Source organism: Schistocerca cancellata, chromosome 12 (assembly GCF_023864275.1).
Source record: "Schistocerca cancellata isolate TAMUIC-IGC-003103 chromosome 12, iqSchCanc2.1, whole genome shotgun sequence".
NCBI classification, from domain to species: Eukaryota; Metazoa; Arthropoda; class Insecta; order Orthoptera; family Acrididae; genus Schistocerca; species Schistocerca cancellata.
Window position 1 is genome coordinate 169,686,676 of NC_064637.1, and position 27,568 is coordinate 169,714,243.

The 27,568-nt window shown below is 49.7% G+C and overlaps 1 protein-coding gene across 1 annotated transcript in view; it reads right to left on the bottom strand.

The window, feature by feature from the left end:
- The window catches only part of LOC126109559 (acetylcholine receptor subunit alpha-like), a 446,478-nt gene that overhangs the window by 136,836 nt on the left and 282,074 nt on the right, over nucleotides 1-27,568 (bottom strand). The window contains exons 4-5 of the mRNA XM_049914574.1: nucleotides 23,868-23,977; nucleotides 4,624-4,804 (exon numbers count right to left, since the gene is read on the bottom strand). Coding sequence (XP_049770531.1) covers nucleotides 4,624-4,804; nucleotides 23,868-23,977 — 291 coding nt within the window. The remainder of the gene's footprint in view (nucleotides 1-4,623; nucleotides 4,805-23,867; nucleotides 23,978-27,568) is intronic.

The window sequence follows — 27,568 nt, forward strand, 5'->3', positions numbered from 1 at the left end:
CTTCCACTGTCCCCGTTGATATATATCAACGCCCATCACCAGCTGAAGGTATTAAATTAATTCTAATTTAACCCTAAAACATTACGGATGACACTTGTCGTCCATTAGCATTCCATATACATGAGGCTTTAGATTAAAAGTCTGACGATGTTAATCGTTAGGAACCTCCTATTTCCTGCTTAGTTTCACCGTTTTGTAGCACTACAACTACGATTTACCTTATTATACACTCCTGGAAATGGAAAAAAGAACACATTGACACCGGTGTGTCAGACCCACCATACTTGCTCCGGACACTGCGAGAGGGCTGTACAAGCAATGATCACACGCACGGCACAGCGGACACACCAGGAACCGCGGTGTTGGCCGTCGAATGGCGCTAGCTGCGCAGCATTTGTGCACCACCGCCGTCAGTGTCAGCCAGTTTGCCGTGGCATACGGAGCTCCATCGCAGTCTTTAACACTGGTAGCATGCCGCAACAGCGTGGACGTGAACCGTATGTGCAGTTGACGGACTTTGAGCGAGGGCGTATAGTGGGCATGCGGGAGGCCGGGTGGACGTACCGCCGAATTGCTCAACACGTGGGGCGTGAGGTCTCCACAGTACATCGATGTTGTCGCCAGTGGTCGGCGGAAGGTGCACGTGCCCGTCGACCTGGAACCGGACCACAGCGACGCACGGATGCACGCCAAGACCGTAGGATCCTACGCAGTGCCGTAGGGGACCGCACCGCCACTTCCCAGCAAATTAGGGACACTGTTGCTCCTGGGGTATCGGCGAGGACCATTCGCAACCGTCTCCATGAAGCTGGGCTACGGTCCCGCACACCGTTAGGCCGTCTTCCGCTCACGCCCCAACATCGTGCAGCCCGCCTCCAGTGGTGTCGCGACAGGCGTGAATGGAGGGACGAATGGAGACGTGTCGTCTTCAGCGATGAGAGTCGCTTCTGCCTTGGTGCCAATGATGGTCGTATGCGTGTTTGGCGCCGTGCAGGTGAGCGCCACAATCAGGACTGCATACGACCGAGGCACACAGGGCCAACACCCGGCATCATGGTGTGGGGAGCGATCTCCTACACTGGCCGTACACCACTGGTGATCGTCGAGGGGACACTGAATAGTGCACGGTACATCCAAACCGTCATCGAACCCGTCGTTCTACCATTCCTAGACCGGCAAGGGAACTTGCTGTTCCAACAGGACAATGCACGTCCGCATGTATCCCGTGCCACCCAACGTGCTCTAGAAGGTGTAAGTCAACTACCTTGGCCAGCAAGATCTCCGGATCTGTCCCCCATTGAGCATGTTTGGGACTGGATGAAGCGTCGTCTCACGCGGTCTGCACGTCCAGCACGAACGCTGGTCCAACTGAGGCGCCAGGTGGAAATGGCATGGCAAGCCGTTCCACAGGACTACATCCAGCATCTCTACGATCGTCTCCATGGGAGAATAGCAGCCTGCATTGCTGCGAAAGTTGGATATACACTGTACTAGTGCCGACATTGTGCATGCTCTGTTGCCTGTGTCTATGTGCCTGTGGTTCTGTCAGTGTGATCATGTGATGTATCTGATCCCAGGAATGTGTCAATAAAGTTTCCCCTTCCTGGGACAATGAATTCACGGTGTTCTTATTTCAATTTCCAGGAGTGTATTAAGGACACACGCATATCCGGTAGTGTTAGCAATCTTAGAAAGGTCTCGAAGATTGAGAGTTTGTTTCGCCTGCTTTCTCATCGTCGGCTACCTGTGTAGGGTTCTTGCGGCGTGTTAGCAGTGCGAGGGGGAGACGGATAGGCAGGTGCAGAGACGGGTGTAGTAGGGCTGTGACACACTTACAAGGAACCTCCCCAGATTTAGTTATAAGTTGGCACAGTGGATAGGCCTTGAAAAACTGAACACAGAGCAATCGAGAAAACAGGAAGAAGTTGTGTGGAGCTATGAAAAAAATAAGCGAAATATACAAAATGAGTAGTCCATGCGCAAGATAGGCAAAATCAAGGATAGTGTGAGCTCAGGAGCGCCGTGGTCCCGTGGTTAGCGTGAGCAGCTGCGCAACGAGCGGTCTTTGGTTTAAATCTTCCCTCGAGAGAAAAGTCTAATTTTTTATTTTCAGACAATTATCAAAGTTCAGGCACTCACACATAATCAACTTCACTCTCCAAAATGCCAGGACATGCTCAGATTTGCTCGGACATATGCAGGATTTGACGGACTACACACGGAAAAATTTGAAAACGTTAAAAACATATGTTTTGACAGAGCACAGGGAAAACTGTGCGACTGTGAATCTGTTGCATTCATTTGTTGCAGTTTACGTGACAAACTCTAATGTTTTCATCACTTTTTGGGAGTGATTATCACATCCACAAGAAAACCTAAATCGGGCAAGGTAGAAGAATCTTTTTACCCATTCGCCAAGTGTACAAGTTAGGTGGGTCGACAACATATTCCTATCATGTAACTCAGATGCCGTCACCAGTGTCGTATAGAATATATAAGACGTGTTTTCCTGTGGAGGAATCGGTTGACCTATGACCCTGCGATCAAATGATTTCGGTTCCCATTGGAGAGGCACGTCCTTTCGTCTACTAATCACACGGTTTTGTGGTGCGGTCGCGAAACACAGACACTAAACTTTTTACGGTGAACAGAGACGTCAATGAACGAACGGACAGTTCATAACTTGCAAAAATAAAGAAAGTAAGCTTTTCACTCGAGGGAAGACTTGAACCAATAACTTCTCGTTGCGCACCTGCTCGCGCTAACCACGGGACCACGGCGCTCCTGAGCTAACACTATCCTTGTTGTTGCCTATCTTGCACATAGACTACTCATTTTGTATATTTTGCTTATTTTTTTCATAGTTCTACACAAATTCTTCCTGTTTTCTCGATTGATCTGTATTCAGTTTTTCAAGGCCTGTCCACTGTGCCAACTTATAACTAAATGTGAGGGGCCTGCGATGGGGAGGTTCCCTTGTTAGCAGGCCGTCTGCGGCAGCCAGTAAAGAAGCGACGTGCGTTGCAGCCCGCGCTGCCGCTGCCTCGCAGAGAGCCTACTGTACGAGGCTGCACTTGTAGAAGCAGCCTGAAACAAGTCTCAGGGTGGCTTTCGACAGGACTCGGGAAATTTCCAGTTTTGGAGGGATGTACAATATGTCTTCAAATTGAGAACAGTCTCTTTCTGCCACATTACTTCGTAAAACACAGCATGCATTTATTATGCTAATTGCAAATTCCTCTTGAAAATCCATTGGGCGATAGAAACTTCTCCGTTCTCCATTTACTTGCCAGAGTGTATTCTATAAAGCACCTCGTTCGAGAGACTCGGTTTTCAAAGGTTCTTTTACTGTTTGTTTAACTCATTCTTTCATAAGGATGCATTAAATTTTCAGATATACAAAACAGTCTTCATGTTATAGCTTCTCTCCCAGGTAGACCACACAGGCTCAATAATGTCGCGGTCTGACGACCGTGGTGGCCAGGGAAGGCGCGCCAATCCGTCCTTGTGCTGGAACACAGCGCTGGAGACATCCACAATGTTTCCACAACCCTTGGCAGTAATTCGACTTTGGAGCCCACGTAGTACCGCTATACGGCTGCCCGAATCACCCAACTCCAGCCACGTTTCACGTTTCGGACCTAAACTCGGCCAGAAGTTGGCAACATTATAAACAAGAGACATTCGACCGGACTTACGACTTCGACATCACGTTTTCCTATTATGGGGATCTGAATCACAAGTGGAAGTTTTCGAATTGCAGTCCGCCCTGCAGTTCCTGGCTTATGGAGCTGCCTTCGTGTTGTTTTGGTGCTGACACGGTTCGCGAGTGCCACATTCAGTTCTGCACTGGCCTTTCCTTCTTTTTTTTTTTTTTTTTTGCAGCTGTAGTGCTCTTCCTGACAACCCTCTTTAATGACTGTACGTCACGAGCACTCGGCACACACTTTCGTCCGAGTTGCGCCTTTGTGGATGACGTTTTTCCACTTTCCCCATATGGGGTATGAACTGACGGTATGGTGCAGGCACTTCGGCTGCATCCACTACACACGCAGCAACCATTTCCCCACGCTAGAATTAACTGAGCTCCGACTTAGTGCACTCACTACTACACGCAATACATTTCGGACCACGACTGTCACGCACAACACAGGTGCCGCTCGTGGCCAAACACAACAGCGCAGCCTGCCGGCTTGGCTGGCATTTCGACTTCCGTCCTCTCGGTGCTTCCGTACTTTTACCCGTCCGCTGTACGTGTCACATAGCACAGCCTCCAGTCGAGTTCCGTTACTTGGTTGCGGTGACGATACCACTGGATGTACGTACAGGCGTTTGCAGTTCCCTTGTGGTCTTCTGTCCCGCTCTGCGTGCTGATCTACCCCGAGCGCGCCTCAACATCTCTGCTCCCCACACGCACATCCTGCACTGAGCCCTCCACCTGCCTGCACCATTCTTAGCCCACAATCACACTTCCCTGTATTACCCCACTGATCATCCGTGCCTCAGGATGTCTACTCAGCCGAGGCCTGCTTGCCTATACACCCGTACAGCATCGTACTTTAGTTAGTAGGCGTCCAATGTGGTGCTCAGTGAAATGCTGTCTGGAACTGGAGAAGCACTGACCTGGAAGCCGTCGTAGGTCCAGGAGCCGAACTTCATGACGCACGTCTGCTCGTCGAACGGGAAGTACTCGACGTCGATCTCGCAGGACGACTTGTAGATGGCGGGCGGCTTCCACTCGACGCGGCCCGTGTAGTTCAGCGTCGCCTTGGTCGCCAGCGTCACCTCGAAGTTGCCGTCGGCGCTGCGGGCAGGCGGGCAGCCGTCTCACACACACACACACACACATCAAATCCCGTCAGTGTTCAGACCGTGTGAGGTCCGCGGCAAAACGCGAGCTTTCCAACATTATCACCGTGTTGTTCATCAGGGGGTGACTGAGTGCCGGAAACGAAGTCTGACTCCCTTTACAGCGGCGTTCGAGCTCGGCATTGGTAGGGGGACGTCTCTTGGAATTCTATAATGGCGGTATGACGTTACGCGCAGGGTGGGATTCACAGATGCAAATGGAGGAAATAGGCAATGTAGAGTGTCGTGTCAACCCCCCCCCCCCATCCCCCCTCCACCAGCATCGTCTGTCCCCTAGTGGGTTACGTCACAGGGGGTCACCTCCAGGCGCTACACAGATTACGAACTCAGTCTCTGTTGAAAGTGTTATTGTACATGCGAATTCCTGCGGCTTCTTCTACTACAGAATCCCAGTAGGTCGAACTGTGGGAGAGGATCTTCGTTTTCAAAGTCGATCTCGTGTCCTTCCGTAAGGCCGTGTTTCGCTATCGCCTATTTCGGTACTTTGGGTGACTGCGCGGCTACGGTGCGGATTTTCTGTCCTACGTAATTCTCGCCACATTCGTGTGGCCCATTGCAGACACCAGATACTCTCGAGCCCAGTTGTGCTTCAGGTCCGTCCGCAGGAATCCCGCGGCATTCCTTCTTCTTCCGTTTGCCTGGTGGGTTTGCGCCCACGTTTACCAGCGAATGCAGGACTAATACGACGTGTTCTGCTTTTATTTTTGCCCAAACAATTTTTAAGGGGTTTCAGTGCAGATACCAGGTGATAATCGCCTGAAATTGTCTGCACTCTGTTTATTAAAGTATTGATGACAGAATGCTGTTCAGCTGAATGCTGGAAACTGTGCTCACTTAAATAAAGACTTCTGTCGGTTCTCGTTTCTGTACAAATAATCGTCCAACCAAATTTCGTCCGACCGACATTTCCAAAAACGGAAACTTGCTCTTCATTTTCAATTCCGTACTAAACCACGTGTTCTGTTGCACGGAAGTCAAAGTGATTGAGCACAGACGCAGTCGAACGTCAGTAAGCGCTGAAAAAGTTTTGGAACGCCAGGCGGAAAATGGCCAGCTCCGAGTTCCGACGCATGTGCTGTCAGTACTTGTGCACATAAAGAAACCACATCTAGGCTCACCGTAGCGTTACTAGGAACTAAGTGTACGCCTTTAATAGCGTTAACCGAAGATTCAGAGTTTCGAATGCGACCGCTGCAGTTGCCGACTGTCCGTGCCAGGAGCTTTCTGGGTGGAGCGGGTGGTGTCGCGGCGCCAGCACAGGTGCGGCTACCGCCACCCAGCTCGAGAGCGTCCTCTCCATTAAACGGGGTCCACACAGTTTCAGACCACGACCACCTGCCACCTGAAGTGAAATACCTCAGCAATCTCTGACGGCCTCGCCGCCGACGGGATGTTAAACTGTAATCTCCTTTCGACTTTGAAGCAGCTTAAGAACTCGTTCAGGTAAAACGGATTCAAACTGCGTCAAATTAGAGCGCTATTCGCTGATAAACGTAGGCGCAGGCCCAATGTATGAAGAAAACCCCACGGCATTCCTTCCAGTGTGCAGATCGATCTCAATAAAAGATTTGTCCCGTATTACGTAAATGTGGTATTAGACCGAAATTCCGACCTGCACGGAAAGTGAAGCAGAGCTGCGTCCGGCGAACGGCAGTCCGGATGTGCGCGGGCCCGCTCTTCACAGCGCGGGAACTGCGCGGGCCCGGCAGTCGGCGGGCGGCACGCCGAGCACAGGTACAGAGGTCTCCAGAAACGAGCGGCGGCGCGAGGCCGCGAGGTCGACGATGAGGGAATCCCGTGCACTCGCGTACCGGGATTCAATGAGCCGCAGAAATTCGGATGTGGAGTAGCAGTTTTGACAGAGACGGAGGTGCCTGGGGAGGAGCATTTGGGACGGGGCATCTTCCAAGAAATACGACCAGAAGCCGTGGCGAACAGGCGACGCTCTCCGCCACTCAGTCGAGACCCGCTGGGAGGAAGGGAGCGTGTTGCGTCTTTGCCCATTTCCTGCATATGCGCGTACGAATCCTAACCTTCAGGTGGCGTCACCGCGCCATAAAGGTTAGAATTACGAGCGACGTCATCCGATGAGTCACACGGTTGGTCGCCGTTACGTAGCAGCCGAGCTGCCTCGCTCGCCGCTGTCAGTCATCTCCTGACGAAGAACACAGTGTTAATCTTCGAAAGCTCGAGTTGTAACTCCTGTTTATCGCGGTATAAATACTGAGAAGATTTTACATAAGGATGCCGCGTTGAGAAACTACAGGCTATAGCGGACGACTGGGCCGCTACAACACATTATGAAAATCGAAACGAATGCGAGCAGCTAGCAGTGGTGACACAAACAATGATTTTAGAATATGGAGTCACTCCTTGAGGTCTACATTTTTGTACGTGACTATAAAGGTCACTGCTTCCATTTAAATATAGTTTAATACGTGGTGGCAGAGATATTTTAAGTTGCAGTACGCTAGTGAATGCGCAATGTGCAGTACTCGGAGGTGACGTCACGCAACGGGTGCGGGAGTGCCTGGCCAATGGAACGGCAGCTGTCCTGTTTGTAGAGGCCACGAAGAAGGGCACGACAGCAGGTTTCCGCAGTGTGCTGTGGGGCGTTTCAATACACGCGGTCAATACTTAAAGAACTTTGCTGAACCTACCATGATAAACATTCGACAATTTAAAAAGATTCCGTGTCGTCGTTCACGCACAATATTTTAGCAACGTGAGTAGGTGGCGACTCACGTTGCTAAAATATTGTGCGTGAACGACGATACAGAATCTTTCACTCGATGAGGAGTCTGGAGTGGCATCTGATGACAGTAACGAGTCACGCTGGCAAAATACTGTGCACAAATAACGACGCAGTTATCCGACAATTCACACGTCCCCTCAGCAAATCGGCAGAATGCCCGGAAAGACATTACAATTCCACAGTATTTACCTTATTTCTAAAGTATGGTAGATTACAAGTACAACTGATATTTGACGGTTGATAACACGTCTTTCCCGGCCGCACGTACACTATGTGATCAAATGTATCCGGACACCTGGCTGAAAATGACTTACAAGTTCGTGGCGCCCTCCATCTGTAATGCTGGCATTCAGTATGGTGTTTGTACACCCTTTAGCCTACATGACAGCTTCCACTCTCGCAGGCATACGTTCAATCAGGTGCTGGAAGGTTTCTTAGGGCAGCCCATTCTTGACAGAGTGCTGCACTGAAGAGTGGTATCGATGTCGGTCGGTGAGGCCGGGCACGAAATCGGCGTTCCACAAATTTGTAATTCCGTCAGGTGTTCTGTAGCATTCAGGTCAGGACACTGTGCAGGCCAGTCCATTTCAGGGACGTTATTGTCGTGAAACCACTCCGCCACAGGCCGTGCATTATGAACAGGTGCTCGATCGTGTTGAAAGATGCAATCGCCACCCCGAATTCCTCTTCAACAGCGGGAAGCGAGAAGGAGCTTCAAACATCAACGTGCGCCTGTGCTGTGATAGTGCCACGCAAAACAACAAGGGGCGCGAGCCTCCTCCATGAAAAACACCACCACACCGTAACACCACCGCCTCCGAATTTTACTGTTGGCACTACACACGCTGGCAGAGGACGTTCACCGGGTGTTCGCCATACCCGCACCCTGCCATTGGATCGCCACACAACGTTTTTCCACTGTTCAATCGTCCAATGTTTACGCTCCTTGCACCAAGTGAGGCGTCTTTTGGCATTTACTGGAGTGATGTGTGGCTTATGAGCAGCCACACGGCCATGAAATCCAAGTTTTCTCTCCTTCCTCCTAACTGTCATAGTACATGCAGTGGATCCCGATTCAATTTGGAATTCCTGTATGATAGTCTGGATAGATGTCTGCCTATTATACATTACGACCCTCTTCAACTATCGGTGGTCTCTGTCAGTCAACAGACGAGGTCGACCTGTACGCTTTGTACTGTACGTGTCCCTCCACGTTTCCACTCACTATCACATCGGAAATAGTGGACCTAGGTACGTTTAGGAGTGTGGAAATCTCACATCATCTATCCACGTTCAAAGTCAGTGAGTGCCCCACTCCGCTCTTTCACGATGTCTAATGACTACTGAGGTCGCTGATATTGAGTATCTGGCAGTAGGTGGCAGCACAATGCACTTAATATGAAACTCGTATGTTTTTGGGGGTGCCCGGATACTTTGATCACACAGTGTACGTGCTGCTCCTGTAGTTACTGTCCACACATGGACTGGCTTCCTCGGGAGGTAGCCTCTTCCAGCTTGGGGGTCAGAGGCCCGTCTTTCCCTAATCCTCCTAAATCGGTTGTGGGAGAGGTCAGAGAGGCCAGCTCAGCGGCGACTGATTTCGCTCCCCAGGATGGCAGCAGGGAGGATTTTTCCCAGAACCTGCTGTTAGTAAACACAGGGAGCAGCATTCGGTAGTGGGATGTCATTAGGGCGACTGGGAAATGGGCAGTGGAACTGCCTGCGTGTGGATGCTGGTTCTGGAAATTGGACAAGTCCGTGAAATGGTAATCAGCTGGCAGCCAACGGGGGTTTGAGAAAGCAACTCGTGGGCGCTTTAGAGTGGAGTTTGTGTTTCATCGGATGGGAATTCTAGAATTGCTGACGCCGCGCAATCAACGACCTGACTTTTCCAGTACAAATCGTTCGAAGCAGTGTGCAGTGCATTCGTGCGTACCTGTAACTTTCTGTAGACATTCTGCTGCTTTCCTAGGTGAGGATTGCGGATTAGCGAGCGCGTGCTCGGTCGGTACAAGAAGCGTGTCAAATAAGAGGAGAGACACGGTGGAAAGCCGCCCGAGTGCGAGTACGAGTCGCGCACTCAGCGGTCCGTACGGACTTACGTAATTACGTATGAATATATAGTTCGTCCGTGCTAGGACTCGAGATTCTGGACCATTTTTACCTGTTATCGATATCGATACTGCCAAGATATCGGTCCGGATAATTCTAGCACCATATCAAAATCTCCACAGCAGTTCCTCGGGCTAGAGAGGACATACGAAAACAAGCGAGCAGGGGACTTTACTTTAAGCATGCAGAGAGAGAGAGATGATTTGTTAAAAAAATTAATTAGTTAATAAAACATGAGTACAACTTACATTTTAAGTCTGCGTGTACTAGTGTTCGTCTGTCTTGCATCTGACGAATCACGAATCGAATGTATGTTCAGATGGGAAAAGATATTAAGGGAGAGTGGGGCAAGTTGATAGAGATGGGACTGTGCGCTAACACGCGTGCGCAGGGCGGACGTGAGTGAGTAGAGGCTGTTGTTTACCGCGACGCAGCGCCACACGGCGTCCAGCTGTCAACACAGTACTCTACGCGTTTTTACTGTTGAAACTGTGTTTCCATGAGTAGAAAGTAGTTGTTGGCTAGTGTGTTTGAGTTGGCGTACCAGCAAGAGGATATTTTTCAGGAAGTTCTCTGTTGGCACAGTTAAACTCCTGTTTCTTGGTAAGAATTTCATGATAGTTTCATCTTTCTAGACTTTATATTTTAGAAAGTTTGACTTAAGAGACACTTATCCAATCGGGCAAGTTGATACGCGTAGCTGGGGCAAATTGATACAGTGTATCAACGTACCCCAATATAAATTAGAATTTTGTCTTTTCTTACAGAAACATGGTGTGGAATTACACGAGGAAGACAGATCGAGAGGAAATCCCGAACGAGAGCTTTGAAAAAGCCTATGAAGCCGCCAAGACCAAAACCGTGTCTTTACGGGAAACAGCTGTAGCCTTCGAGATCGACAAAATGACATTGTTTGGATTTATAAGAAAAAAAGATGAATCGCGAGGTCAAACGGTTACAGTGTAACGGTATGCCAAACCGAGACAAATTTTTCCAAACCAACTAGCATCTCAACTCGAAGAGTATATAATACACTCTACTAAAATCTACTACGGACCTACACCACAAAACATCAAAGTTTTAGCTTACGAACTTGCTGTGGCTAATAGGAATATCATTACATTGCCTGATTCATGGATGAACCATAAAATGGCTACAAAGGACTGGTTTAGCTTACTTATGAAAAGACACCCTCGACTATCAACAAGGGAGCCTGAGGCTACGAGCCTTAGTCGCGCTACCAGATTTAATAAAGCCAATGTTGATCTCTTTTTTAACAATTTGAAGAGTACTTTGGATAAATACTAATTTGAACCTAAGGATATTTGGAATGTCGATGAGACCGGTGTGCAAACAGTTCAGAGACCAAACAAAATCGTCGCTCAGAAAGGAGTACGCCAAGTAGAGAAAACTACGTCAGTGGAAAGGGGGCAGACTGTCACTACGGTATTGGCTGTCAGTGCCATCGGCAACTCAACTCAGTTGCTCCGATGTTCATATTTCCAAGAGTATTCTTCAAGGATCACTTCATCATTAACGGACCACCAGGATGTATTGGAACTTCCTACCCATCCGGATGGATCACATCTGAATCGTTTTTGAAGTTCATTAAACATTTTCACGGCCACGTAACATCTGTCAAGGGCAATCCTTGCTTGTTGGTTTTGGATAACCATGAATCACATTTATCTATTGGAGTGCTCAACTTCTGCAAAGAAAATGGTATCGTCATGTTGTCGTTTCCCCCGCACGCTTCCCACCGCCTGCAACCGCTTGACAGGTCGGTTTATGGGCCTTTCGAGACATTTTGCTTCGCTTCAGTCGACGACTGGATGACCAACAATCCAGGGAAAACTGTAACAATTCCTGGCATAGTAAAGATGACACTACCTAGAGCATACAACAGAGAAGTGTTTGCTGATGATGACGTCTTGTCCGGCGCAGTCGCGGATAGAGAGACGACTTCACAAGACAGCACTGTCAAGACTTCTCAGGCTGGGACAAACAATGCCGATGGCTGACAGTCCAAAGTGAACCGAACTGAGACTACAACTGCAGTTCCATCTACAAGTAGGAATGTTTCTCTAGGTGTATTCACTGTAAGCCCTCAAGGCATCCGCCCCTACACTAAAGCTGGAGAGCGAAAAAATATCAGAAAAGCGAAGAAACCTTTAAAATCCGCTATCCTTACTAGCACACCAGTAAAGGAAAGACTGGAAGAGGAAGCCAAAGAAAAGCAAGCTAAAATGGTAGCCAAGTCAGAAAACGCCAAAAAAAGGCTTTTTGATAGAGAGTCAGACTAAGGAGTAGAACAAGGGGAAGAAAAAGAAATGCGTCCCAAAGAATAAAATGAAGGTTGCATCAGAGTCTGAGGAAGAGAACGACGCGTTGTGTCTCATATGTTTGGAGCCATTCTCCGAATCCAAGCCAGGTCAGGACTGGATACAGTGCATTTCTTGCAAAGAATGGGCCCATATACAATGTGGTAAAGACTGTAAGATGTACGCTTGTATTCACTGTATATCTGACTTTGTAATCATGATCTGTGTGTTTAAAATAAGTTAATAATATGTCTTACGTTGCCTTTGTACTATATTCTGCTTAATAAATGTTTTCGATTATCTACTGAGTGATTATTTGCTACCTTAATGTCAATTAGCTTATTATTTATACATTTGTATCAACTTGCCTCTCGCTAGTATCAACTTGCCCCCATGTGGGGAACTATGATACACTTTGCAGCATTAAACAAATATTTTAATTTGGGAGATATATGTGATTAATCAAAGCGTCAATACCATAAAAAAGTGCACAACTAATTGAAGTATAATATCATAATTTTCCCCATTAAAACAAAAATAAAACAAAAAAAATGTAAAATATAAAATCTGAAATTTGTCTTAACATGCCCCACTCTCCCCTATCTGATATAATTTAACACGTGTCATATTTTTTTGCTTTACTTGTACTGTGAGACCTCGCTCCTTGCAGAAATTTCATCATTCGAGGTTAAGGGGGAGTACTCTCTATCTTGACGAATGAGTCTGCCAGTATCAAAATATGTAATATAAACGACCAAATCTTTTTTTAAGTACGCGACATGAATTTGAAGCTGACACGCCAAACCGTTCCACAGACAGAGAGGGGCAGACAGACGGACAGGTGGACAGGAATATGATTCTACAAGGGTCATGTTTTTACAGACCTCAGTCTGTCGGATCCTTACTTCGAAAGTAATCACCACAACTAATAATACACTTGTCCCACTGTGGGGCAAGACAGTCAGCGCCTGCGGCTGCCTACGAAGCCACGACTGTGCCTAGACTCGCTCCTCTTCGTCCGACGCACATCGACGGCCACGAATTTCTTTCCTTAGGACTCCAAAAATATGGAAATCGCGTGGGGATAGAACGGAACTGTGTGGAAAATGTGTAAGAGCCTTCCAGCGAAAGTTCTGTAGCGTTTCCCACACAACCTCGGCAATATGTCGGCCGGCTCACACATCCTCCGTATAGCCTCGATCTCTCCCATATTCTTGGAGCCCCGAAGAAAGATCTTCTCGGCCGTCCATTTGGTTCGGACGGAGAGGTACAGGCTTGGGAACAATCGCAGCCGCACGAAAGCACTGACCACCTTGCTGCACAGAGAGGTAAACGCATCAATAACTGAGCCAACTACTTTGAAATAATAAAGTCTACTTAATTTTTCCATGTATCTTCTTTCCTTTTGACTGCCATTAGGCAGATTCGAGGCAGAAGTTGGTAGGGACCAGACGATCTCGGAATGTTCCCGAGGGTAGATAGAGAGAGCTAAAGGGCTTTTTATCATTGCTTTTGGAGTTGTGAGATTGGCCAATGAAAGCCTTGGACTAAATCTGCACTTTGTCGAGCAGACGATCTCGAGTACCGCGCGTCGCCACTGGTGCTGCCCGGCACACCGCTGCGGACAGACGGAGGGGAAGTTCCTGAGGACAACAGCAGCGTAAGGGAGCGACATAACAGCGCATCGAGATGAGCAGCGAACGCGTAATTATTCGACATTACGGTGGAGATTTGCTTTAAACTTGTAATGTTGGCGCATGCAGCATTTGCACAAAGTTGTGGTACATTCCTCCCTCACTCGCCACAGAGGTTGAATCCCAGCTGAGAGCAACTCTCTTCAGACGGATGTGTCGAGTGCAGTGAGGCGACATTCCCCATCGCTTCCGCTCCGTACGCGCTGGCGCGGCCGTATCGACGATTACTTCAACCGGACTTCTGCCACAAGCTGTACCATTCTTTTGTATCACTGACAATCCTCTTCTGTACTTCGGTGACGAATGAGCCAGTATTTTACGAAAACACAGCGAATTCTGTCTTCGGATACACGACTCTGTAAGTACACAGAGTGCATCGTTACTGGCAAGTGTTTAGCGAGCTGCCGAGTAGTCCCAGTCAGCTGGTCGCAGCTTCGCTTTGGTCGGGAGACAACTTTTCGTCACTGTCTTCCACAGCTTCGTTCCCCTTTCAGCATGGGAATTTTTTCAGCAAGCAGATGTCAACATTTGGTCGCTTCCAGTCGAGAAGTAAGTGTTCCGCGGTAGCCACATAGATTGTACGATCGGAAGTTGTGGACACTCCTGTGTAATTCGGTAGTGAGCGGCAGCAATTAAGAGAGGCGCACCAGGCAGTACGGAAGGAGGTGCGCAGAGTCGCGATGTGGGGAGAGAAGCAGAACAGGTCGCCCGGGAGAGCTCAGTCACTTCCACTGCGGATTCGTCACTGGATGTCACTCGAGTAGCAAATACAAAAGGGTCATTAAGAAGATCGTTAATCTGCCCGATTCGACTATCGGAGTCACGATTGGAAACTGAAAACGCGAAGAACAAAACCGACTAATTCGAGACCAGGCGGGCCTCGTGCACGGACTGAGGGGGACCGTCGAGCATTGTGAAGGGTGGCTACGAAAAAAATCGGAAGAAATCGGCTGAAGAAATCACTCGTGAGTTCCAAAGTGCTAGCAGCAGCCCAGGTAACACAGTGACTGCACGTAGCCAGCTAACCAGTGGGGTGCAACAGACGAGCAGCCACACATTCCTGTAGGGAGTGCTGTACGACGCTACTCGACAGTGGATGACTGGAAGCGAGTGATTCGGTGTGATAAATCACACTTTACCGCATGGCAATCTGACGGAAGGGTTTGGCTCCGGCGAACGGCTGAAGAACTCTTCCTACCATCACCTGTAGTTCCACCAGTGGCGTGCAGAGGGGCTGGTACTACAGTACGCAGGCGTCTTTCTCGTTTAGGGTGTGAGCCCCTTATTGCGCTTAAGAAAACGCTAAATGCAGAAGGACCGTGTGCGGCATTGTGTACCACGTGGAGTACAGCGACAGCTACGACAGAGTGGTCATTTGTGTCGACGTGACGGTAAGGCAACATCTGTGAGCCAATGGTCGGTCGACAAAACGGTCTGGCATGGCCCGAGTCGCGACCTCGACCCGATTTTGCTCCATATCCTGGAGTCCAACATCACTATATTCTCCGGTTTCAGTTCACGTGGAGGAATGGACTGCGATTACTCGACAGACGTTCACACAGGTCACTGAAGCTGCTGCCAGCATAGTTCGAGACGTCATCGAGCCTAAGGGTGGCCACACACACAGCCCATATTAGTGCCCACTAAAGCGTATCCAGGCACCGGCGGTGTACACGTTCTCGCGGTCCCCAGCAGGTTCAGCGCAGATTTCGCGGCGGTCTCCCGTGTCAGCCTGCCCGGCTACTGCAGTCCGAGCCGCTGCCGACCGGAGCGATTTCGCTGACAGCTGGGCGCCCCACTCTGCAGCAGTCCGCCAGCTCCGGCCGGGCAGACGCTGGTCGCTGGCACCTAACGCCTTACGGGACAAAGCTGGGGAAGCTCCACCGTTCGTAAAGCCAGAGTCGGGCAGCAGTTAGCCGCAGCCTCTGATCGGCTGTATGTGGATGTACGAAACGCAGACTGTCGTCGCCCACAGTCGCGACTCCTGGCACTTAGACTTCCCTCCAGCAACGGAGGACGGGCGACTGCGCCAGCAGATTCCAGCGGCGCGCTGCAGAGGTCGCGAAACACGCGGGACAGACGCCGCGGACGTTAGTACCGCTGTGCACCGGGATATAAAGAGCGCTCTGTGGCTTTACTGGCTGCGACAGTTCCAGCGAAAGGCAGGACCAGTTCCAGTTCCACGGCTGCTGTCACCACAGTTTGTCTCGAGACATGTCCGTAGGGGACGTATCATCGTGTTTTACTGGAATTAGTTGAGATTTGATCTCTCGTATCAGTATGACAATTATACACGCGAGACCTCGATGTTTCGCACGACGATATAGTCACCCCCCCTCCCCCTTCCCCTCAGGGTGAGCTGAGGCCACCTCCAACAAGCCGACGTCAGGGAAAGAGGTGCGCTCTCGCCGCTGACCGGGCCTACCATCCCGCAGACTGCCGCTGCACCGGCTTCTGTGCTGCCCCACTGCTCCTATAGTCTGCACACACCCAGATTAACTAACTTATTTATTGGTTTTTCATTTCACCACTATGCAGCCAACTTTGTGGCTGCTTACGCCTGAAGCACGAAGTGTTTATGATTTAGGTTTGTTTCCCCCAGCACCAAATAGCCAATTTTCTTAGCCTGCAGCATCGATAACTTCCTTGAGAGTGTCTGTGGTTACAGAGAGGGTCCTACAAAGTGTGGAAGTATTATTATCGAAACAGAGTGATGAATGTGTTCGTAAAATGATTGAAGTAAATAAATCTCTCACATTAAAGAATTATGAATTCTGCTTAATCTTTGAAGAATATGTTATGAGAATACATGAGTGGTTATTTAGCAGTAAAGTTGTGGTTAGACAACTGGAACCACAGTCTCATTAAGTCTATTGAAATGATGAGAATATAACAGTTACTACAGTTTTTGCAGCAGTCCATTACATGTCGATTGCGTTAGCCACGGGTGTAGTTCAGTTGGAATACGTACAGTCAGACTGCGCGATTAATCCGTGCAGTAAGCATTATTCCCCTCCACATTGAGAGAGGTGGAGGAGTGGCCGGCCGAGGTGGCCGAGCGGTTCTAGGCGCTACAGTCTGGAACCGCGCGACCGCTACGGTCGCAGGTTCGAATCCTGCCTCGGGCACGGATGTGTGTGATGTCGTTAGGTTAGTTAGGTTTAAGTAGTTCTAAGTTCTAGGGGACTGATGAGCTCACAAGTCCCACAGTGCTCAGAGCCATTTGAACCATTTTTGGCGGAGTGGTACGCACACTGGACTCGCATTCGGGAGGACGACTGTTCAATCCCGTGTCTTAAATGGCTTCTGGCAAATGCCGGGATGGTTCCTTTGAAAGGGCGCTGCCGATTTCCTTGCCCGTCCTTCCCTCATCTGATGATCTCGCTGTTAGGTTCCCTCCCCCAAATTAAGCAACCAACCGAGCCCCTCGACATTAGAACACGTGTGAAGAGAGCGGGCTGCAGAGAGGACTCTGCTGTCCACTGACTGCCGCCCTGAGGCACCGTCACACGCTGGGGATACTGTACAGTGGTCTCTCCGAGCCGAATATTTGTGTGTTGTCGAATAGACGTGTGCTTTGGTACAGAACTGTAGTCGTTTCGCCGGTTGTGCTTGCAGGTGAGCGGGCGCCCGACGTCAGGCCGCCACTGTGTGGGCTCACGCCGGCGGCGCCCCGTCGCCTCCTCTCGGCGTCACACGATAGCGAAGGTGAGCACCTGCAGCACACACAGAGTGAATATTTTCTTAAAGGCACCCACTGATACTATCGTACGCCTCGCGGGAAATCGATTCCACCCAAACGTCCGTGTCACTGCTTCTCGTGGCTGTGACGCAGCTCTGTTTACGCCACTGCGCCGAGCAAAAAAGTGGGGAGAGAATGAACTGGTACGGCGACAGCCGCCGCCTCGTAAATTCCGCGACGGCAGCCCAGCCACCCGCAGCCCTACCTCTCCACCCCCACCCTCCCCCCAGCGACTGCACGCAGGACTCACCAGCTTTCCCGCTCGGTTCACTGCCGCGTGAACTGCTGCCAAGTAATTCGCGTGTTTGTCCCGCGTCCGCGTTCCGTGCCGGTTGACAGCGACCAGAGAGAAGACTCTGCTACTGCGAGGATCAAAGTCTGCCCAGCACTCCCGAATCTGTGTCGGGTAGACGGAATATGAGTGGCTGTGGAGGCACACGTCGATTCTGCTTAACCGGACGATGAAATCAGAATCCGGTTTAACGTCACAGGAGGCCTTAGAAATAAAAGCCTGAGTCCGTCATCAGAGGTCCAGCGGATCGCGAGGTGTCGGCCGGTCGCCGTGTCTTCCTGCACCGTATGACGCCGTTTCGGTGCGGTAGCCTAGGGTAGGGGTGGGGGGCACTCCGCTCTCGACGCCGTCGCCAGCATTCCAGCATTCCAGACACTGGAGCCGCCGCTCCACTGCTGTGCAGCCCACTCCAGTCCTCCTACCGGGAACCGAACCCCCGTCCTCCGCGCGGCGGGCAGAGGCGGCCGTCGCCCCCTGGCGGAGGCGGGCGCGGGAGAGGGAGCCGCTCTGGGGTTACTCGCCGTGGCGAGAAAATATTGAATCCAGTCGCACAAAGCTGTGGACCTCTCAGCCTCTTCTTCAAAGTTATGAGAATATTCACTGGAACTGTCATCAGTTGATAGAAAAAAGAGAGTTTTATCGGGTAAAGCGATAAGTTGACATTCGGAGTGAATATAGCACATTAAAAACAGGTTCTCAAATGGTTCAAATGGCTCTGAGCACTGTGGGACTTAACATCTGAGGTCATCACTCCCCTAGAACTTAGAACTACTTAAACCTAACTAACCTAAGGATATCACACACACCCGTGGCCGAGGCAGGATTCGAACCTGCGACCGTAGCAGTCGCGCGATGCCAGACTGAAGCGCCTAGAACCGCTCGGCCACACCGGCAGGCTAAAAACAGGTTGATTTACAGATTCATTTAACACGGGTAATGCGCCCATGTCAATGTCACGTGGGATTCAAGGATTTCGAGAAAGTTTTGTCCCTAGTCTGAAGACAGTCTATAATGAAGCCATTGACAAACAATGCACTGCCTCAACATGTGTCAGTGTGCCAAAGAATATTCGCACCTGTGCCGCATTTCAATTCATTTCTTGCATATTTAGTGATTTGTTGCCCTATATTTTCAAAACATGACGTGCATTTTAAAAAAAATGTGATGTTATGACGTAAATTGTTCCTTATTCCAAGCAAATATTGTTTTAAATAACATAAATTCGAGGTAACAATGGCAACGGCCTTGCCACAGCGTTCACACCGGTTCCCGTGAGATCGCCGAAGTTAAGCGCTGTCGGGCGTTGTCGGCACTTGCATTGGTGACCATCCAGGCAGGGTGCACGCAGCCTCGTGATACCAACTGAGAAACTACTCGGCCGATTAGTAGCGGCTTCGATCAGGAATACCGTCATAATGACCGGGAGAGCGGTGTGCTGACCCCACGCCCCTCCTATTCGCATCCTCAGATGAGGATGATACGGCGGTCGGATGGTCCCGGTAGGCCACTCGTGGACTGACGACGGACTGCTAAGGTAACAATAATGAGTAACAAAGGCAAATTGAAGTAACGAAAATGGGGGACATTAAATAAGAGTGTTGGCAATGCATGTGCGTTGTAGATTCCCAGTGGAGGAGTGTCATAATGATACCTGGAAAAGACATGGAGCCCTGCTCCCACCACGGGCTGTCGTTGCCACTACGGTGTGTGCCAGGTTTTAGCCGACTCCAGCTGCAGTCACCTGTCACGGCTCGTATGCTCGCTGATTCGGTGAGGAGGTTTATCGCCACCGTCCGTATTGCTGCTCGGATCAGTTTCGCCTCTTCCTCTGAGGCTTTCAGAATCGTGTTCTGCTTATTGGATTTCGAGCCAGCGCCGTACCTTGACTCCCTCACTCTCGTTGCAGGCTTTCATTCGGTGTTCTGCTCTCGGCTACGTTTGCAGATTACAAGTCCACATCGGGAGCACACAGAAAATCGAATGGTCGAGGAGCACTCAGCTGAAAACTGTTGGGTCCGGCTCAGGGACGGTGTTACTCACTCGCAGTAACAGCGGCCACGCATTCACACATTTCACTCCCCATCCCTCCTACTCCCCACGAGACCACACAGTGCAGTGCAGCACTGTCAGTGCAGCAACTGTCAGTCAGTGGACCAGGACACACTCTCATCATCGTTATCTCCTTGTCATCGTGAGAATGGTCGTTATGTCCGTTATGGCGGTCAGCCTCCGCGGCCTCGGCCTGCGTGCCCTCCCGCCCCTCCCTCGTCTCCGTCAGCCCCACAGAGCGGCGGCGCGTCGCACACCCCTGCACGCCATCTCGGCCACTGCCGCAATTAAACTCTCCTTGCCAGGTTGTTCCCTGGCCCGTTTCTTCGTATTTGTGTATCACAGAAATTCCCAGCACGTCTCACCATTAGTTATTAATCGAGCCTCTGTTTGTAAATGACTTCTTCAATTATTAAGTCCGTGCTTCGCATTTACAGGCCCTAAGTCAAGACTGGCAACACACACTGAACAAACTTACCCATACGAACACAAAGGAAGTTTTGTTTGTAAAACACTATTTAGTTTTTCAAAGCTACTTTGGGCCGTTTTTCCTCTCTTTTGATGCCAATTCACATTTGTCGTCAACTGAACTACAAACAAGAATTAATTCTCAGAGCTGACGTTAATTTCTGCCATTTTCTTTTGCATTCATTGACTGTAGATTATTGTAGACTTACATTAATTGATTTTCAGAGTTGCTCATTGCTCTGACAGCATTCGCTGTCGCTGTTCACCTGTACCTGAGGGCGACGCTGCAGTCGGTGGCTCGCTGCCTCGGACGCCCCCCTCGCTGTCGGCCTCTCTTCTTCCCAGATCTGAAGGCTTCCTTCGCGGTTAGAGAGAGTAGCTTCCGAGGTCAACGTCTGAAGCAACAGCACCGGCTGTGTGCGACTCTACCGTCAGGCATCAGGCCACAGCGTATCGCTTTGAGATGGGAAGAACCGACGAGGTAACTAAGGAAATGGGGAACAAAAAAGACGTAAACGACTCGTAAAGAATGGGGACACAGTTAGCTGGCAACGGGAATGAGATAGCAAAGATAAGAGACGGAGAGTTTACACCGCACTTCCGGACAAGGACCGCATGTGGCTCTGTTAAAGCGAAGAGTGCCGTCGCGGGGGGAGGGGAGGGGTTTGCCGGGGCGCGACGCAGGACGCAGCTCGGCGCCCACGCACGGCGATCACAGGCGAGAAGCACGCGGTGGGCCAGGGTCGACCCCAAAGGCCGTGCTCCTCCGCTGACGTAGACCCAGGACACGACAGTCGACATGACACAGCGCGACCGCGCCAGAGCCACGCGCACCTGCTGCGCTGCGCGGCAGAAAGTGGCTGGCGGCAGGCGCAGTGCCGGACTTCGGCCGGATACCATTACAGTATAGACCGTGTTTTTTTTACAGCTACACCATTACAATAATGGCTGTTGGTTGCGGCGACGATTAAACCGGCCAGTCACTCCCAGAACTTTGGATGGCAGGGGAAGAAGGCTGGAGGGACAAGGCAACACACAGTGGGAGTGGGTGGGGGGGAGGGAGGGGGGGGGACGACGGGCCTTCTGAGTGGAGGTGACAGTGAGGCCGGCAGAGGCGCCGCTGCTGACGTCACGAAGGGGGCGCCAGCCTGCCGAGGGGATACGGAGGGAGGGAGGGAGGCGCGGTGGCAGTCCAACACTGCCGAAGCATTACTGCTACGACACTCCAGTTTTGCTGTAGACGTACAGAATTTGTCAAGACATTCGAGGAATGCGGGGAGTTTTGTCAAGTTTGAGAGGATATGCGGGGGCGAGGCAGAAGCACATAGTTGTGGGAGTGAGTAAGGAGTGGTTGAGTTCTCGGGTTTCACACACCCCAGCAACGTCGGCAGAGGCGTCGCAGCTCTGGGGCAGGGTTCCGCGGGACACGGGTGTCGCACAGGAAGTCAATAAGTGCGACGCGAACAACTGTTTTTTCGACATTTTGACGATACTAATTATTTTTTTAAATTTTATTACGATTTCTATGTAATTAGTTGAAGTAATCACTGAATAAAAGAAGTTGTTCCCACTTCTTAAAATTTCATTAACCTCCAAAATCAGGGACGTAATCCATCAGACTACCAGGATTCTGAAACTGCATCGTGTGAGAAAGTGTTTGGGAATCGGTGGTGTAGAGGATTGTGGAAGTCTGGAATCTACAGGAATGATCATTTAATGGTTTTGGTCATCTTAGTCTATTTTGGATGCTCCGGGGTGGGGGGAAGGATGGGCGAAGGGGAAGGACACTTGCCCGCCTCTCCCCGCAGTACGAGCTGTGACGTCACCAGAGGTCAGAGGTCAGTCCACCGCCATGCAGGGCAGCGCTGCCGGCCGATCAACACACGAGGCTCACACCGCCAGGTTGTGGCGAGATAGCTCGCAGAGTCTGGCGAGGTACATCCGTGCCTCAGTATGTAGAAAGGTGTATTTCTGAAACCTCCTGGCAGATTAAAACTGTGTGCCCGACCGAGACTCGAACTCGGGACCTTTGCCTTTCGCGGGCAAGTGCTCTACCGACTGAGCTACCCAAGCACGACTCACGCCCCGTCCTCACAGCTTTACTTCTGCCAGTACCTCGTCTCCTACCTTCCAAACTTTACAGAAGCTCTCCTGCGAACCTTGCACAACTAGCACTCCTGAAAGAAAGGATATTGCGGAGCCTGGGGGTTCGCAGCAGAGCTTCTGTAAAGTTTGGAAGGCAGGAGGCGAGGTACTGGCAGCAGTAAAGCTGTGAGGACGACGCGTGAGTCGTCCTTGGGTAGGTCAGTCGGTAGAGCACTTGCCCGCGAAACGCAAAGGTCCTGAGTTCGAGTATCGGTCAGGCACACAGTTTTAATCTGCCAGGAAGTTTCATATCAGCGCACACTCCGCTGCAGAGTGAAAATCTCATTCAGGTGTATTTCTGCTCGTTCACGTCGCGATATTCACGTCAGGTACGTAATTTGAGGGAGGCCGTGTTCTGCGTTTACTGAGATTTTGTGGTTGTGCGGGCGCGGCACTGCATCCGACCAGTTCATCCCGGCTTGCAGTGGTAGCTTTCGTAAACAGAGCTTATCAATGAAGTGTGAGGCCATATTAATTTTGAAAGCCCTTCTTTTCGCTACGGGTAAAGTTCGCCAATTTCCAGTGTCTAAGCTCTCACCACGTGCATGCTCTTGAAAACCTCTATCGAATAATTTCTTTATTTAAGCGGTGAACATTACAAACAGTCCCTCCAAACGCGGAATTTTGTCACAGTCGTCCGAGAATGTGGCCACATACAGGGGCTGCTATGGTACCTGAGTTCATTAGTGCCACATTTGTAATCAAATGCAGAGAATAAACGTGTTGAATGCTAGTGCGTTAAGTGAAATTGCACAGAGGGCAACGGTCCATTTGCTAACCCTCTCCCAGTGCTGGTGAGAGCAGCTGCTAAACCTTCTCTGACGCCATCTGCCCAGTCTCTCGTGTGAGGAAGCGTACAGCAGCATTACTATTCGACACACATCTTCGTGCAGAATTATCAGTCTGCAGTCACGTGAAGCAGTACTAAAGCACATTCAGTTGCCGTGCAGTAACATTAATGAATGCTGAGCAAAACAGCACTGCTTCAGTAGTCGTGTCACCTCAGAAGATTGCATGTAGTTATGCTCTCATACCATACAGGTGATCGAGTCGTAATGTTTGAACTAGTACTTATTATGTGGTCACAAATATACAGACCGTGGAGCAAATTTGGACCTCTGTAGCCAGACAGCATTACCTCCTGTCTTTTGTTCGAATATGTATTCGCATTCACTACACAACATTGTTTATGAGGAACAAATTGATTGTACTGTGGATTCAGTTACCTCCTAGATTATTTATTTGTACTGAACACTGAGCTTTGGTATTAATATTCGAAGTGTGGCTCACGCAGTCACAATGTCAATGGAACCGAGAAACGTACAGTTAAGTTACACCTCGCTCTGCCATCCCAAGGTTCACAGTATACAGTATATTTCTAGAGATGGGGACTGTGAGAAGGGGTCGGTGGTGTACTCACTTGTTGTAGAGGACGATGTCGGGCCGCCAGATGTGGTCCGAGGGCACGTGCAGCATCTCGACGCCGCCGTACTCGCGCGGGTCCCACTGCAGCTTGTAGTCGTACCAGGACTGCCAACATAACGGAGCGTCAGCTGCGAGGCGCTGCACAGCTGCACAGCAGGGCGGGGCAAGGCGCAAGGCGGGGCGGACGGCGTGCTGCAGTCTGTCACTCGAGGTGTAGGCGAGTCGACAAAGCTACTCACGTAACGACACCGCGCGTCCACATGCGTGCTGTGAGCGGTAATTACCTCAGTGGGGTAGGGCAAGTCGAGATGGACAAATTGATACAGGGCACTTGCGGTCCATCAAACCGGGAAACAGCTACAAACTGACCTGAAAAAGGCACCTGAACTGCAGCCCACGTGCACCGCGGAAGATTTTGGCCGAGTCGACCGCGACAGTCCTCCGTTCTTGCACTTACAAAATATTAAAATAACGTTTGAGTAAATTTCCCTTCAAGAAATTGTGGATTTCAGCAGTATATTGTGTCGACAGCATCATCGCCACACGTCCGCGCGCAGCCTTCCCGCGCCACTTCGGTGTCGCCCTGGCCCGGAGCCACCAGCTGCGTGAGAACGGTCGCCAGACTGCGTCCAAATGGTTCAAATGGCTCTGAGCACTATGGGACTTAACATCTGAGGTCATGAGTCCCCTAGAACTTAGAACCACTTAAACCTAACTAACGCAAGGACATCACACACGTCCATGCCAGAGGCACGATTCGACCCTGCGACCGTAGCAGTCGCGCGGTTCCCGACTGCAGCGCCTAGAGCCGCTCGGCCACCCCGGCCAGCTCCCACACTGCGCCACCTGCTGGCTACACGACATGTTCCGGACACTAAGAAGCCTGTGGTCGGTGTCGGCGACCGAGCACTAAGCTTCTGAGTTGTAGTGAGCTGTGGTGAAGGGGACGGTCGTCGCCCAGGGGTGTGAATTCCACGCGTGTTTTATGTGGCTCAGAGAACTCTGCGGGAGGTGGAGTCCGGAAACTTGTCGCGCTATTCGTATGTACTGCGTTTAGGTGGTTACTTTCGTGTCCCGTCCACAGACGAATGCTGGTGGGTTGGTTTCTTTTTTAACAGTTTGCATTGAGCGAGAATAGACGAATGAGCAACTGCAGTAATTTTGATAGGATGAAGGTTGCAAAGTTTTTCTTGGTCAAGATTAGGCATTAAAGCTTCATTGTAAAGTTTTTTTTTGACATATTGTTTCAAATCCATTATTTTGTGTTCTTTTTAAAAGTTTGGATGGTCTTTACAGAAAAATTATGCTTAGAAGTGGTGCATTACGCCTACCTCCTCATCCCCGTTCCTCCCACATAATGCTCTGTAACAATACAATTAACAATTAAATCGTTTTAGTTGTCTGACCTTCTTTCTACGAAACTACTGAGCTCATAAGCGTTAATCTCCGGCCTCGGTGCCCGAGCGGTTCTAGGAGCTGAGTCCGGAACGGCGCGACTGCTACGGTCGCAGCTTCGAATCCTGCCTCGGGCATGGATGTGTGTGATGTCCTTAGGTTGGTTAGGTTTAGGTAGTTCTAACTTCTAGGGGCCCGATGACCACAGATCGTAAGTCCCATATTGCTCAGAGCCATTTCAACCATTTTAGGTCTAATTGTAAACGTAATTATTTTCTGCTTAACATTTCCGAAATTCCCTTGTCTTTTGTTAACCACGAGCGGAAGTTTAGAGTAATCACGCTTACGAAATAGCCGACAAAGCTCTCGCGCGGTAGACTGGGCGGCTTCCTTTGTGGGCCGACCTGAGGCTGTTCCGCGGGTCAGCAGGCCGCAGCGCGACCACTGTGGTCGTTTATAAGCGAGCGACATCGTGTTTCCCTGCTAACGAGATTCTATGCTAACACATTTTTACAAAATACTATCACGCAATATTCTGCATATTTATTATTCTTCCCATATAAAATGTTATAAATCTTCAGTCGGCATTTTATTTGTATTGATAACCGATACTTATTCAACACTGAAATTGCATTTGACTCATTTTTTCCTCTATACTGAGTTTCGTCTGTAATCTTAAAATAAAAGTTCATTTCCTGAGCGATGGACTATGATGTAACGTCAAAAATAACACCGAAATTGACAAAAAACAGAATTTGGCAAAAAATAATACAAAAATTGGAGAAAAACATCGAAGTTGGCGAAAAACCACAAAAATTGGCAAAATACCAAAATTGTCGAAAAACTTACACTGAATCTGGCTGAAAGTAACGCCGAATACGAGCAAGAAGTAACGCCGAATACGGAAAAGAAGTAAAGCCGAATACGAAGAAGGAGTAATGCCGAAACTGGCAAAAATTATGACACCGAAAGTGGCAAAAAATGTGACACCGAAACTGGGGATAAAATGACACCGAAATTTTCAAAAATAATACAGAAATTGGCACCGAATTTGACCAAAAAATAAAACGATTTTTCCCAGTCCCTAGCTACGACAATTTAATGCATGGCAATACAATGATAAGAATTCAGTGACTGTAAAATAACACTTAAAATACTTGTAACGATTTTTATAGGGTTTCTATACGACTCTCCTCGATCACACGGGCAACATTGTAAGTGGTAACATATTTCATACCACACGTGAAATCTCGACAAAGAAGACCCACACACAGGGTCTTTCATATAAAAGGAATCTGTGTCCATCGCGTCCGGGGATGGCGAAGAGCAGGAAGCAGCGATGCGACCGGTCAACGGTCTGGAACACGAATCTTCCTGGAAGACTACAAATGTGGGCCTCGAACCTGCGGCCTTCCTCTTTCGCAGGCCAAGTGCGACTCGGCAGCTGTCCTCGCAGCCCTACTGCTGCCAGTACCTCGTCTCCTGCCTTCCAAACTTCGCACAAGTTCTGCTCCGAAACTCGCGGGGCGACCTCTGGCACTCCCGGAAGAAAGGATGGAGTGGGGAGGCGGCTCGCCCACAGCACAGCCCCGGCGGCGCTCCCACAGCGGACTCTGGCTTCCTCTCGTCGGGAGACATAATGCGTGTCACAGCGGTGGCGCCAGCCACTGCTCGAGCACATCTCTTGAAGCAACTAGCTCAATGAGGAAAAAAACGACTGTACAATGTTTGTACTTCCGACACGCTGCAGTGGCGCAACGATCAAGTATTTTTTCTATGCAATATTTATCGTTGTACCGCTATGCAATTGAAGGTCACAGCCGTTTGTATCCACGATATTGGCTTTTAACCGCCTTGTACACTGGGAAAGGACTATTGCTGAAGTTATTATGAAGTTATATCTCAAGTGCACAGTTATTCACATTCTCTGCAAGCTGACCTTTCCCTGAGAGAAGCGTACCATTTCTTCTTTATGCGATGCTCTGCCACGAGACGGGGAAGCGCTAAAACCTGAATATGGAGGCAATCAGACCGTAGTTACACGTTCCACACAGCACTAACAATTCTTTCATCGACAATATGTAGAACGAGTCAGGCTACAAGATAAGTATACATGATGTGTGTTAGCATTAATGAACATGTTTTTCAGTCTTACTCATGCAACTATAACAAATTTGTTTTACAGACTACGAGTTTTTAAGTAGAAATTCGTCCTTGGAATAGAAAGAATTGTCCAGGAGAAATGACTGTAATTTAGATTTAAAATTTCCTTTGCTACCTACCAGACATTTTATGTAATTG